At 32.3% G+C, this 15,367-nt stretch overlaps 1 protein-coding gene across 1 annotated transcript in view; it reads left to right on the top strand.

The window, feature by feature from the left end:
* Positions 1-15,367, top strand: part of LOC145266352 (gamma-aminobutyric acid type B receptor subunit 2-like) — a 1,041,657-nt gene that overhangs the window by 686,483 nt on the left and 339,807 nt on the right. Inside the window, exon 12 of the mRNA XM_080121967.1 lies at positions 4,143-4,265. Within this exon, the coding sequence (XP_079978093.1) occupies positions 4,143-4,265 (123 nt within the window). The remainder of the gene's footprint in view (positions 1-4,142; positions 4,266-15,367) is intronic.

The following is a 15,367-nucleotide window of genomic DNA, read 5'->3' as shown; positions in this document are numbered from 1 at the left end:
TATATATATATATATATATATATAGTACAAAACTTGTTGAAATTTTAAATAGTCAACCATATAGCAGTCTATTCGTGACCAGACACACACACAGACATTCAGCTTTATATATATATATATATATATATATATATATATATATATATATATATATAGTACAAAACTTGTTGAAATTCAAAGACTTACATTTTTTTCTTTTTTGTAACTTTTGTTTATTTCATCTTGGATCTCTTCATTACAGCCGTTTCGTTAATGGGATGGCAATTTTATGATTTTATGTGTTCATAAAAATTTCCTGATTCCCACCAACTCATCAGATGTTGTTTCCATTCGATGTTTCCAACAAAAAGTTGATTTTGTACATGATAAACCTGGTGTTGGGGGAAAAGTAATTCCATTCCCACGTTGTTACAAGTCGGCCATCTTGGGTGTCATGCTAACCAAAATTTCTGTTTTAAACGTTAATATCGTATTTTTATTTTTTGTTTTAATTTTTATCTATATATATATATATATATATATATATATATATATATATATATATATATATATAAGAGCAAATAGTTAATAACATTAAAAAAACACTTTGAAAAAGAGTTAAAACATATTTAATCTGAAAAGGAAACACTTGATAAGTGAATAGTCCTTAATCCGCGGAGTTTCGAAGAAATACTTTCCTTCTCATCAGAGGGTAGGAATTAGCAAAATGCGGGATCGGATTTTGCATACAAAAGTATTTGATGAAACTGCAAGTAAGTCAAAGATAACAAAAAGTGAAGCAGAGGGAATATGGTGAAGAAAAAGGTGATTTCACGTGAATGGATAGTCTGGTGAAAAGTAAATAATCCAATGACGGTAAAATCCAAATGTATAACTTCAAGAAAGTTAATTGAATTTCCGTTTGCACAAGTAAAATCCAAGAACATCACGTAAACCAAAAGGCCGAAATCAATGGAATAATTCACAAATATGTACAAGGAAAAGGGGACAAATTCCAATAATATTAATAAAAGAAAAATAAGATATGCTTTTCATACGGCTGCGGAAACATAATTTTATTTTTTATTTTTTTAATTAAGAGCAAATAGTTAATAAAACATGTTGAAAACACTTTGAAAAAGAGTTAAAAACATATTTAATCTGAAAAGGAAACACTAAATAAGTGGGCAGTACTTAATCCGCGGAGTTTCGGAAAAATACTTTCCTTCTCATCAAAGGGTACAAATTAGCAAAATGCCGGATCGGATTCTGCATGCAAAAGTATTTGATGAAGCTGTACGTAAGTCAAAGATCTTACTTGATAACAAAAAGTGAAGCACAGGGAATAGGGTGACGAAAAAGGTGACTTCACGTGAATTGATAGTCTGGTGAACGGTAAATTATCCAATGTCGGTAAAATCCAAAAATTTAACTAACTTTCTTGGTTTTATCAACATCTGGTCAGGATTACTTTATAAATATTAATTATTTGATATTTATAATATACTTTAGTTTTACCATCTTGGATCATTTTTGTCAATTTAATTTTAATATATATATATATATATATATATATATATATATATATATATATATATATATATATATATATATATATATATATATATATATATATATATATATATATATATACTAGCTGTACCCGGCCACGCGTTGCTGTGGCTTAGTTTGTTAAAATGGAACAAATTCCTCAAGAAAAATTGCATTTTGTTTGTTTATTTACTTTTATTATTTTTTGCAATTTTTTTAATCAATAAAAGTTGTTATTTTTTCCCAAAAAACAGATTAATTTTTTACTATAAATTGTTATGTGAAAGTTTTTTTTTTCAGGAAAACTTGAACTTGTTTTTAAAGAAATTTGGCAGTAAACGTTTCTCTTTGAAAACGGAAGTTTTATTATAAAAAGAACAGATTAATGCTTTACATGAACACTGTAAATAGTTAGGTTAAAGTAGAGAAAAGTTTGATTCTTTTTCAAGGGAATGTACAAATTATTTTTTTAACAGATGTTCAGAAAATAAACAGAAAAATACTTCCATCATTAATTATGCAAAAAATAAATAAAATATTGATTTAGTGTTTCAGCATTATGCTTATAAATTACGATAAAACTTGCTGAGTATGCGCTGTTTTACCGTTGTTGTAAAAATGGAATGGAAACTTAAATTTCGCTCCGTTTTAATCTTTCTTATTTTTTTAATTGTGCCCCCCACGAATATAATCAAAACAGTAACATTTAACAATTGTAATTTATGTATATAAAACACAAAATATTTTTTTAAAAAGTTAATAACGAAAGGGAAATAATTCCATTTTTAAACGAAAAAGTTAGATTGGTATATCTTTTTGTTATTTTTACATAAGTCCAGCTTACCATTCACATTGGAAATGTCGACATTTATAAGTTGTCGGGTACGTTTACAACGAATAAACACTCCAATCTACCCATGTTAAGAACGGTTTTAGGAATAGATACCCCTAACCTTGTCAGCATACATGAAAAGCTATAAAAGTTGACGTGTCGAATGTGAACGATGAGTTGGACGTAATGTAAAAATTACCGAAATTAAAGTTTCCGTTTAATTTTTACAACAACCGTAAAGCAGAGCATTCTATGCAAATTTTACCTAACTTACTGTATTAATGCTATTTTTTAAGCAAAAAAATATTTAGGTTTGGCTATAAATTCCTAAACTCATTTCACGCTAAAGAATTTAGGTGACTGAAATAGGAATCTAATTGAATCTTTAATTTTCTGAATAGTATGCGAGAAATTCATTTTTCTTCGAAGTATATAGAATTCATTAATACGGACTTTAGGGGCTTTTTTCGTAATGTTCCTGTAAAAATTATTTTTTATTGTTACAAATTATGATGCTTTATTTATATAAAAAAAACAAAAATATATTATTGCGTTTTTTATTTACTACTGAAAGCCATAACTTTAGTAAAGATATTTTTTGTTTAAACAAAATAAAACATTTTCACTAAGAGTTAAGTAAAAATAATTAGTTCATTAGTTTCTGCGATAATTATTTGATAAATAATGAAATTTTAATTAAAATTGGTTAATTTTCTGATTTTTTGGTGAATTTTTAAGTAAAGGGAGGGGTCAAAATGTTTATACACTTTGAGCGTCGGCATTCATTTTGTCTGTACCTACCATTTTTCGATGAATATTTGATAGGAAAGCGACCACGTGTGGTTAATTTAAATTAAATTTCAATCACATGGTTACATTATCAATAATCATGTGATTAAACCAATTGAAAATTTACCGATATTGTAAACATATTCTGTTTACATTAAGCCTGTAGTGGTGAGACCAAAATATCCTTTTAGTGATATCACATGCAGTGTTGGCAACTGAGATTTAAAAAAAAAAAGCCCGCGAGATTAGGAGAAAGAAATCTTCAGAAAATCGCTAGATTTTTAACTTTTATCGCCTGAAATTTTCAAAAATCGCTAATTCACCACCCCCCAAAAGAACTCCATATTTTAACTTCCTACCATAAAAAATTATAAATATAGTATATCCAATATATAAAATGTTCTGTGTTTTCTCACTATATGTTTCTGGAATTATATTGAAGCGGTTAGCTCCCCAGAAGGCTTACATATTTTATCAGCTAGTTTTACCTGTTTTTTTTTTCAGAGAGGGTATTTTCTTTTGCAAGAAACAAATCATTAACTCAAACTTTTTTATAATAAAAGTTAAATTGAAATGTACTGCAAATTAAACATCACAATAATGGTGCAACATATTTGGAAATATATGTGACGAGAAGCGGTAATAAATAATTGTCCCTAAATAAAAAAAATGGCCTATCGGTACAAAGAAAACCACCTATTTATTATAGAAAAATTAAGTATAATGTTATAATTAAAAAGAAATATATAAAAACACACATGGATATAGTAAACATATTATACCAAAACGTGGAAGCCATCCGTCCAGTAGTTCTTTAGACTATTAATTGCGAACGAACCAAGAGTTACATTTATATATATATATATATATATATAAATATATATATATATATATATATATATATATATGAGAGAGAGAGAGTCAGAGACAGAGAGAAAGATAGTTTATGATGTGATTTTTATATATATTTTACTTTTGTGTTTCTTTACAGGTTATCAAGGACTACAAACTATTTCTGATCGTTGGCGTGCTCTTGGTGGTTGATGGTGTTATATTGGGAACCTGGTGGGGCATGGACCCTTTCCACATTGCAAGCAAAGAACTATCGCATTCGGTAAGCATTAGTTCCCCCCCCGCACTCGATTTTACTCTAAACTAAATAAGGAAATATTATTATTTGGATTCGTCTGATTACTCTTCTCATCTCGAGTGTCGTTTTCACAACGATGAATCCAAATAATACGAATAACCAATCCTCATCTCCAAAGAAGTATTCTTGTTAGAAATATATATAAACCTAAATCAACAAGTTTTTTTTTTTTCGATTTTTCTTAAACTTACAAAAATGGAATGCGTGAGTTTAAACCAAAACCCGCCGTATCACATGCGATCCTCGCGCTAGGGTGTCACGCTACTGTTGCATATAGTAGTCGTATAAATTGAGGCCCAGAGCGGAAGGGGGCACCGAACGGAAGTCATGCAAACCACATGCCTGAACAAAAACATCAGTGTCCTTTTTAAATACCAAACATTTACTAGATCAAAAATGAAATAACTGCCGATAGTAATATCTCCACAAGTGTAGCAATCGTTCCTTTCGAATCATCTCTTTTTTATCTACTTAGCACCACCCAGAACTAAATACTCTGACGTCAGCAGAAAAATGCGATTCATTGATCAGGCATTTTCTTACAGTTTTTTTAGGGGGGGGGCGGTTTTTCTTCGTCATCTTATCCGGAAAGACTTAAACAAGAAAAGAATTGTTTTTGGATATTGCGCGCAAAAAAAAAAAACCGGACCCACACGACTGACGTCATAAAATCTCTCTCTCTCTCTCTCTCTCTCTCTCTCTCTCTCTCTCTCTCTCTCTATTTATCTATCTATCTCGAACAGCAATAAACATGCAGTAAACGGATACTATAATATTTAGTTCGCTGCACTTTATCTTTACAAACGCCCATACAAAATTACAACTAGATCATCCCAGTAGTTTCCAAGAAAAAGTGAAACTTAAATATTAATGTCTATTAATTACTATTAACTCCTAACTTTGAACGGAATTATAATACTCAGTTCGTGGCACCTTATCTTAACAAAAGTCAATGCAAAATTTCAACCAGGTCGATCCAGTAGTTACTGAGAATACATCGAGAGTAAATGTGGTAAAGTGGTGACTAATCTATATTAGTGAATGGATACCGTAATAATTAATTTGCTGTATCTTATGATAACAAAGGTCTATACAAGATTTTATCCAAATCGGACTAGTAGTTTCCCAGAAAAACTGGAATGAACAGACAGAACAAGAGACAGACAGAGAAATATAATGTAGATAAAAAGAAAATCAAGGAAGATAACTCAATTAAGTGCACATGATTACGACCCTTTAAATTAAAAAAAAATAGGGGGTGGTTACTATATAACGTAGTCGTTATATGTAAACACTCGGGACCCACACGTTGTATGCAGACAGTCGCAAAGGAGAAAAATACAAGGAAAGAATTCGATTAATTTTTTTTTTTATTCAATTGAAACAGCCGACAAAATACTTCTAGAAAAACGCCTTGTCTCTTGTTCTAAAGGTCGTCTCGTACTCCAATGTAGACTCTGCCGTGTTGAACACGCGGTGCTCTCTTTGTCCGGCCATGTTTAGGACACGTCTTTTCCCTGTCGCTCTCGGGCCACCTGTGTAACACGTCTATTTTTGTCCTCTCCTGTCTCGGACACGTCTCAGAATACTCGCTACTCTGAACACGTGTGTCCTTTTTTTATCTATACACATCGCACAGCCGGCTTGGTCATTTGCATATGACTGCTACTGCTGCTGACCCAGCGTCGGCGTATCTGTTATACAAACAGTTCTGACAAGATTGGATCTATTTATTTTACCTCCCCACGACGGCAGAGTTAGACACAAGGTCTGTTTTTAATGTGGGGAAAATTCAAGGGGGGGGGGCACTCTTGATAGGAAAAAAATTTTTTTTAAGTGTCTCTTCCATGAAGGATTTCTCTCGTACTGATCGAGAACAGAAAAAATGGAATGTAGCAACAGATACTACACTGGCATTATTGTATAACTGGTAATAGATGAAATAGATTAATAGCACCACGTAAAGAACGACAATGATAGAAACAGAACACCTTCGATTGTGTAAACTCATAAACATAAACAACTAAAGTTAACTATTCTCTAAATCTATTTCTAACGACTAGTAGAAAGGTCGGTTTTTAATGTGGGGAAAATCCAGCTTCCCCAAAAGGGGCACTCTGGATAGAAACAAAAATTTAAAAAAAACAAAAACAAACTGTCTCACTCATGAAGGATTTCTCCCATACTGACCGAGGATAGAAAAAAAAATGAAATGTAGCATCAGAACAGATACTACACTGTACACAGATATTACACTGACAAGATTGTATAAATGGGAATTAAATGGATTAATACGATACAACGTAAAGAACGGCAATGATATAAACTAGCCAACATCGCAAATAACATTTTCGATTGCGCAAATACATGAACATAAAAAACTAAAGTTAGCTGAACTGTTTTTTTTTTATATTTGTGTCTAACAACTAGTACCTATTTACAATGCCTCCCCACGGGACAGAGTTAGACACCAGGGTCGTTTTTTTAACGTGGAGAAAAGGTACAAAAATAAAAATTGTCTCAGTCGTGAAGGATTTCTCCTCCAACGAAAGAGAACGAGAAATGGAAGTGCCGCATCTGAAGAACAGATTTTATTTATTTGCTTCCCCACTGAGCAAATAAGGCACAAGGCCGTTTTTTAATGTGGAGAGAGAGGGAGGGAGGAGGGAAAGGGGGATCCTGCTCCCGAGAGGTGGGAAATGGGAGCTGGATAGTAACTGTGGTCGTAGGGTGATCCCTACCTTGACCAAGTTCAGATATGTGGGGTTACCCCCACATATGGTCTTTGCTAGTCATAGCTTGTCTTTGCTTGCAGCATCTGCCGGAACAGATGGTGTTTATTTGCTCCCCCACTGAGCAAATTAGGCACAAGGCCGTTTTTAATGTGAGGTAAAAACCAGCTCCCCTAAAAGTAGGCAAAAAGGGGGCACTCTGGTTACCAAAAATAATAATTGTCCCAGTATAGAGGGTTTCCCCTCCATTGACTGGTACAAATCATCTTAAGTGCAGCATCTGCCGGAACAGATACTACACTTTGATCTTGGCCCGAAGGCAAGTTGTGTCTAACAACTAGTAGGAAAGGCAAGCGGAGAACCCAGAAAGGTTGTAAAAAAAAGAAAGAAAAAACGTAGAAACCTATGATGTAGTAGTAGTATTATTATTATTATTAGTAGTAGTAGTAGTAGTAGTAGTAGTATTATTAGTATTATTATTATTATTATTATTATTATTATTATTATTACTACTACTACTACTACTACTATTATTATTATTAGGGCTATGACAAGAAAATATTCTTTTCATTATTTTGTCTCTCGAGTTTATATCAGTTAATATCTTATATGTTTTTATACAGAGTGATGTGGTTCTCGATTGATTTGCCCTGTATTTAAAAATAACCTTCTTAGTGACACTCAATATAGTTTCCGTTCTGCTAGATCTACAGCAGATGTGCTTACAGTTATATCTCATAGGATTAGCAAATCTCTCGACGGAGGCAACCTTTCTAGGGCAATTGCTCTTGACATATCTAAGGCCTTTGATAGGGTATGGCATAAAGGTTTACTTCATAAGATCTCTAGCTATGGTATAGCTGGAAATGTCTTCTCAATTATTAAATCATTTCTTTCTGATAGGTTCATAAGAGTAGTAGTTGATGGGCAAAAATCAGAAGCCCACAGTATTAATGCCGGTGTCCCTCAGGGATCCATCCTGGGCCCAACTCTTTTCCTGATCTACATTAATGATCTTCCAAATCACATCCTTACATTATTTGTAGACATTTATGCTGACGACACTACCATTTATGGTAGCACATCTAAGACAGTAAACGACCAAGTTCTCTCCAATTCTCTCTCCTCTGATCTTGAGCATGTAGTACAATGGGGAAAGGAGTGGCTGGTTACTTTTAATGCATCTAAAACCAAGCTTCTCTCTTTACATCATCAACATTCTGATCCACATCTGGCATCAATTGAAATGAATGGCTCTCGTCTTCAGGAGGCCTCAAGTTTTGACAAGCTTCTTGGCTTGACCATTACTCCTGATCTTAAATGGAACACGTACATCAAATCTGTTGCCAAGGCCGCTGGAAAAATGGTGGGATATTTCTATCGATCCAGTAGATATCTCACTGCTGATGCAATTCTCTATCTATATAAGAGCCAGGTACGTCCAAGGATGGAATACTGTTGCCACATCTGGGCAGGAGCTGCTAGAAAGGACTTAGCCTGCCTTGATAGAGTTCAAAATAGACTTCGTAGCCTCGTAGGAGACGTCCTTTTCTCTTCCTAGCAACCTTTATCTCACAGAAGAGATGTTGCGAGTTTGTCTCTGATGTATCGTTATTTTCATGGAAAGTGTTCGACTGAGCTTCAATCTTTGGTCCCCCCTCGCAAAACTTTCACAAGAAACACTCGTCTAGCTGTAAACACTATCAATAATTCCCCCCACTCTTTATCTGTGCCTAAACCTAAACGTAGATTCCATGAACAAAGCTTTTTTATTAGAACTGCACGCCTGTGGAATTGTCTTCCGTTTTCCTGCTTTCCGGCTGACTACAATATGGTTGTCTTCAAGTCTAACGTAAATAAGTTCTTGATGAGCCGTTCCATATAAGTTATCAAATTTAACAAATTTTCATTACTAATGATTATTATATTGTCCAATTTCTACTGTACACTCTTTAACCCTTATCCTTGAGTGGCCTCTTGGCCTTGATAATGAGTTGATACCTATGAAAAAAAAAAGAAAAAGTCCAATGTGAACAAGTTCTAACTGAATCGTCCCCCTAAGTAATCCAAGTTTCAAAATTCCCACTGTTTACTATGCTAAAATCACAATGACTAATGTATACCTATTAACCCTTATCCTCGAGTGGCCTCTGGGCCTTGATAAGTAGTGACACCCTTGTAAAAAAAAAAACTGTGTCGGATATATACTCGAGAGTCAAAACAATGAAAAGAACATGCTGTTGCCGTAGCCCTAGTTATTATTAACAGAAAATAAAAGCTTAAGTGCCTCGTTATTGCTATCTCGGGCGCACCCATTTTTACGTCTTTTTTTTTTTTTATCCTCTGGTGTCTCGTATACGTCTCGAATCCCCTACGTCTGAAACACGTCTCGAATACTCGCTACTCTGAACACGTGGGTTCTTTTTTATCCATGCACATCGCTCAGCTAGCGGTATCAGAATTTTTGTAGGAATTTTTGACACCCCTAACACGAAACTGCGAATAAAATATAAAATCTCGTAATTTCTCTGTTAAAAGTGGGTCATTTATTTTCTTTATGGATTATACTTCCAAAATAAACTATTAAAGTTGTTTTGAAAGTAATAGAAATATATTTTTTTTAAAACAGTAATGAATTTTCCGAACTCAATATTTTTCAATTTTTAAACTTTAAAAATCTATCAAAATTTTTCTATTAATTCTATTTTTACGATATTTTCAGGGTCAATGTGAAATTTTATGTTTTTTCCAATAAACCGAATATAATATTTTAGACAAGCGTTTTTTTTTAATTCACGCCCCCCCCCCCATTTTCAAGTTTCTCTTAAAAAGTAAATAATTAATTTATGTTGAATAGTTTTATATATCACAAATTGAAGAGAAAAGGTCAATAAATAATATATTCAAATTTAAAACAAAAAAAAAACCCGTTTTTTAGAAATTTACCTGTAAAGTCCGAAGTTTAAAACCTTTTTTTTTTTTAAAAAACACATTGTTTTTGGGTTTTTTTTAAAAATGAAACCTTGGTCCTTGCTCCTTTAATTGAAAAAAAAAATTAGGGATTTAATTACATTTTTCGAGGAGTTATAAGCTTGGAAAGATGGGGTGGAATTATTCACTATTTTCACGAAATTTCTGATACCGCTATCGCTCAGCCGGCTTGGTTATTTGCACATGGATGCTGCTGGCCCAGCTCTGTTATATGTAGAAAAGCGTGAGATTTTACAAATGTAAATTTATTTGTAAACTAGAAAAAAAACTTCTACGATGTTTTTCAAAGACAAATATTATAACACACTCACAGAAGTTGACAAATAGAGTACGGCTGCCACATCTTGGCAGGAGCTTCTCGGCACGCCCTATCATGTCTTTATAGAGTTCAAACCCGGCTTTAAAACCTAGTAAGTGATGCCCTTTTCTATTCCCTGCAACCTCTTTCCCACAGAAAAGACATCGCGAGCCTATCTCTGCTCTATTGCTATTTTCATAGCAAGTGCTCGACTGAATTCCAATCTATGCCCCCCCGTTTACAAAAAAACACTCAGCTAGCTACAACCATTATATATGATTTTCTCCACTGTCTATCTGTGCCTAAAACGCAGATTTAATGAACAAAGCTTCTTTCCCACAACCACCCGTCTTTGGAACACTGTTCCGCTAGCATGCTTCCCGGTTGAATACAACATGATAGCCTTCAAACCTAATGTAAACAAGTTCCTGTAATCCGTCCCCAAGAATAATCAATTTACGCCTCCAGTGATTACTCTACCACCACCGTATATTTATTAACACTTATCTTTGAGTAGCCTTAAGGCCTTGATAATTGGCGACTCCTAAGTAAAAAAAAAGTAGTAAAGTTTACAAGCTATAATCTCTAGGTTTTCTAACGACCACAGTTCATATAGATCAATGTGAATGAGAAACATGAATTCCGTCGAGATTTTCGACACTTGTAGCAAACAATTTGTAATTGTTCGTTAATTGCATTCGACAGTTAATGAGAAAATGGAGTGCCCGTGGCAGTAAGTTGCATAGCAAATCTATTTTACTGACTAGAAAACTAGGAAAAAAACAAAAGTACAAAAGCTTAAATAATTGTTATATATATCTATATATCTATAAAAGTGAACGTGTCTGTCTGTCTGTGTGTGTGTCTGTCTGTCTGTCTGTGTACATTTACCTACGCAATAACTCTGTCAATTTTTAGTCTATAGACTCGAAATTTGAAATACCGGGTACTGAGATTTGGGAAAATCGATGTGACGGGTGTCAGCCAGAAATTTGGCTGTTAAGGGGTCAAATTTCAACGATTTGACCTTTAAGAGCTCTACCAAACTCTTCCGACAATTTTGGGTCTAGACACTTGAAATTTTAGATATAGGTTCCTTGAACCTGGATCTAACTTAATAAAGTGATTTGAGCCCGAAACTATAAATTTTAAGGGGTCATAATAGGGGTGAAAGTTTTAAAAAATTAACCATTTTTTTTTTTTTGCTTTTTTTGCACAGCATACACCTCCAAACACCCGAGCAACGCCGGGCACCCCTGCTAGTATATATATATATATATATATATATATATATATATATATATATATATATATATATTTATATACTGTATATACACACGGCATACTCGCGTTGACACTCCGATTCTCGTCAGATAACCCGAGTTAAGCAACGTTGAGTTCGGTTAGTACGAGATGGGCGCTGTACGTGCTCTCTTCATATCCCGGCATTTGTTTCCGGTCGTCCTGTACATACATATCACTTGCCTCTGGTATTTAACAATGTCGACTCAGGAGAGGTGTGGTTAGAGAGTGTACACCTCCTGCCACAAAAAGATTTCATGCGCAGGCACCCCTGCGTGGGTATCCGTAGTCTGTCAAAGACTGCAGGAGTCCTCTCTCTCTCTCTCTCTCTCTATATATATATATATATATATATATATATATATATATATATATATATATATATATATATATATATATATATACTAAGTTTATTTATGGTGTCTTTTACATTTAATAAAAACCCTTCACAATATTTGCTGACGAGGAAACCTTGTTTATTAAAAAACTATATGCAATAATTATTTTCCGTAACTTGATGTCTATCACAATAAAAACACTGTTTTCCGAAACGATCGTACAAATAATTGATTTTGTTGTTGTTCCTTCTTATGAAACGAATTTTAATTTAATTTTTAAATTATCAATCACATTACTAAATATTAAATTAGCTCTAGGATATTTACCTATCGAGCTTATTATATATCTAAATTACAACGAGCACTTTTTCTTTCCTGTATTTTAATTAAACTATTAATTTCACTATTACATTAAAATACACTCTGCTCTTTAGACTATTGTTCTAATCTCCTTTAAATATATATATAATTATTTTTTTACTATAATAATTATTAAATACCTACAGACACTAGTGTTTCATCCTTTCGGGAATCTTCAGTGCAGGGTGTCACGATTAATACCCGTCGAACGATTCGAACCCCGCATCACGAGACATCTCTGGATCGATTTAGCGAAGACCTAATCCATTCGGGTACCATTAACCGCGTGAAATAACGTCGAATTTAAACATTTTAATTTTAAATGTTCATTTACGTCAGTTAGAGAGTGATCTAATCGTTATACGATGATCTATGCATAAGAGCTGAGTTGACCGACTTTAATTCAACTGAAAGTGCTCAACGATAAGAAACAAATTTCTTAAAGGGGCTGTCATAATTATTTTTTTTACTATAATAATTATTAAATACATACAGACACTAGTATATATATATATATATATATATATATATATATATATATATATATGTGGAAATATATTTTCTTATAATATATACCGATCTTTATTTAAGAAGCTCAATGTAATTAATAACCAAAATAATTTTTTTTAACAACTATAATAAAATTAAAAACAGAAGAAAAAGAAGTATAATTTGGTATACGGCCCCATACAATCAAATGTTAAAAACAAAACTTGGCAAGAAATTTCTAGAACTTATTGAAAAACACTTTCCCGCAACCAACCCCTTACACAAAATCTTCAATAAAAATACCTTGAAGTTATCTTACAGTTGTTGCGAAAATTTAGAGATGATAATTAAGGCACATAATAACAAAATACTAAATGAAAACAATGTAAACAACAATAAAATAAACAATAAAAAAGTAGACACCATGACAGAAATAAAACCAACACTAGCAGAAATAATAATAATAATAATGATAATAATAATAATAATAATAATAATAATAATAATAATAATAATAATAATAATAACAAACCAACCCCGGACAAGAACAACCATACCATAAATAAAAATACTAATAACGAATAAGATAAATGCAATTGTAGACACCGCACACTTTGCCCAGTCCAAAATAAATGTCTAACAAAAAGCGTAGTTTATCAAGCAACAATATTTGCGAAAGAAAACCCGAATAACAAGAAATATTACATAGGTATGACTTCCTTAGATTTCAAAACCCGATACTATGACCACAAAAGCACATTCAAAAATAAAAAAACACCGTATAAAAACAACACTAGCGAATAAATACTGGGAACTCAAAGAAAGCGGACATTCGCCGGTAGTCGAATGGAAAATAATGAGACAAGCTACCACATGCAGACATTTAGACGACCCATGTAAATTATGCCTCCATGAAAAATTTTCTATCCTGTACTTTAAAGAACCTCAAAATCTATTAAACTGTAGGGGGGAAATAGCAAACAACTGTGTTCACAAAATAAAACTTACTCTAGGATAGCGATACAAAATAGCTTTAAAACTAACAATAACAATAGGAAAAAAAAAAGAAAAAAAAACAAATAAATAAATTAAATAAACATGAATATACATAAACGATCACATACGTATATGTATATATATGTATATATATATATATATATATATACATGTGTATATATGTATATGTATGTGCATTGTTTGTGCACATAGGTATATTTATATGTATAAAAAAAAGGAGAACGACTACCTAAAACCACTAACCTAGTTCTAAAACAGATCCTTTGTTTGATAAAATGCATGCCCATTGGCTGGTAGGAAGGGGCGCGGTGGATACTAGAAAGCTGATTGGCCGACTAGAAATCCTCAACATATATAAAAATAAGAAGCAACGACAGAATTCGCGCATAAGCCTGGCGAATCCTATAGTTGGATGAAACGCAGAATATTCAGTGTAGCTTAATCGCCATATATATTTTATAAATTACTATAAATATATATATATATATATATATATATATATATATATATAATAGAGAAGTGTAATTTGTTTGAAACATTGCTGGTTAATAGATATGGAGGACTATAAGATGGCTATATCAATGCAGGGAACCGGTTATTGTATTGGTTTAACGCATAAACAAAAGAGGACAAACGAAAGAACGTTTTATTAGCTTTTGTTTTGTTTTTTTAACTTCGTATATTCATTTATTTTTCAAGATACAAATAGAACTGTACGCCTGTCGAATTCTCTTCTGTTTGCCTGCTTTCCAGCTGACTACAATTTGGTCGTCTTCAAGTCCAACGTAAACAAATTCTTGATGAGCCTTTCCCTTAAGTAATCCAATTTACAAAATTTCCACTACTAACGATTACTATGATATTGTCCCATCGACTACTGTACACTCATTAACCCTTATTCTCGAGTGGCCTCCGGGTCTTGATAAGGAGTAACTGCTAAATTTCCGATTCCGATAGATTTACCGATTCTGATTCTTTATAAATCATTAATTATTTAAGTTTAAGATTGTTATTTTCCTCGATTTTCGTAAAAACACATGTAAAATCTGCAGATAGATTTTTAAACGTCAAAATACACTTGTGGAAGATGATCTATCGATTTTAGCTATACTGGTTATTTAAAAATCAATAAATATTCATTATTTTATCATTATTATGAGCAATGGAAAATTTTGGTTTAAACAAAATCAAATAAAAAAAGACAATTAAAAGAATCGTTTTGGTACCGGAAAATAGGTATTAACTTTTTCCGATTCCGGTTAATCGTCCTAACACTAATATATATATATAATCTTCTAAAGAAGCTTTTGCATATATATATATATATATATATATATATATATATATATATATATATATATATATATATATATATATATCTTCTAAAGAAGCTTTTATATATATATATATATATATATATATATATATATATTCTAAAGAACCTTTTGAAAAATAAAAACGCCTTAACTAAAATTGCTCAATAGAAATAAACTTAGCACTTGCATAAGCCGATTTCTCAAGAGTCTACAATTATAAAAG

This window comes from Euprymna scolopes, chromosome 41, assembly GCF_053919585.1.
Source record: "Euprymna scolopes isolate OS-2025 chromosome 41, ASM5391958v1, whole genome shotgun sequence".
Lineage (NCBI taxonomy): Eukaryota > Metazoa > Mollusca > Cephalopoda > Sepiida > Sepiolidae > Euprymna > Euprymna scolopes.
Note: the sequence above shows the minus strand (reverse complement) of the source record. Positions and strands in the feature narration are given on the sequence as shown.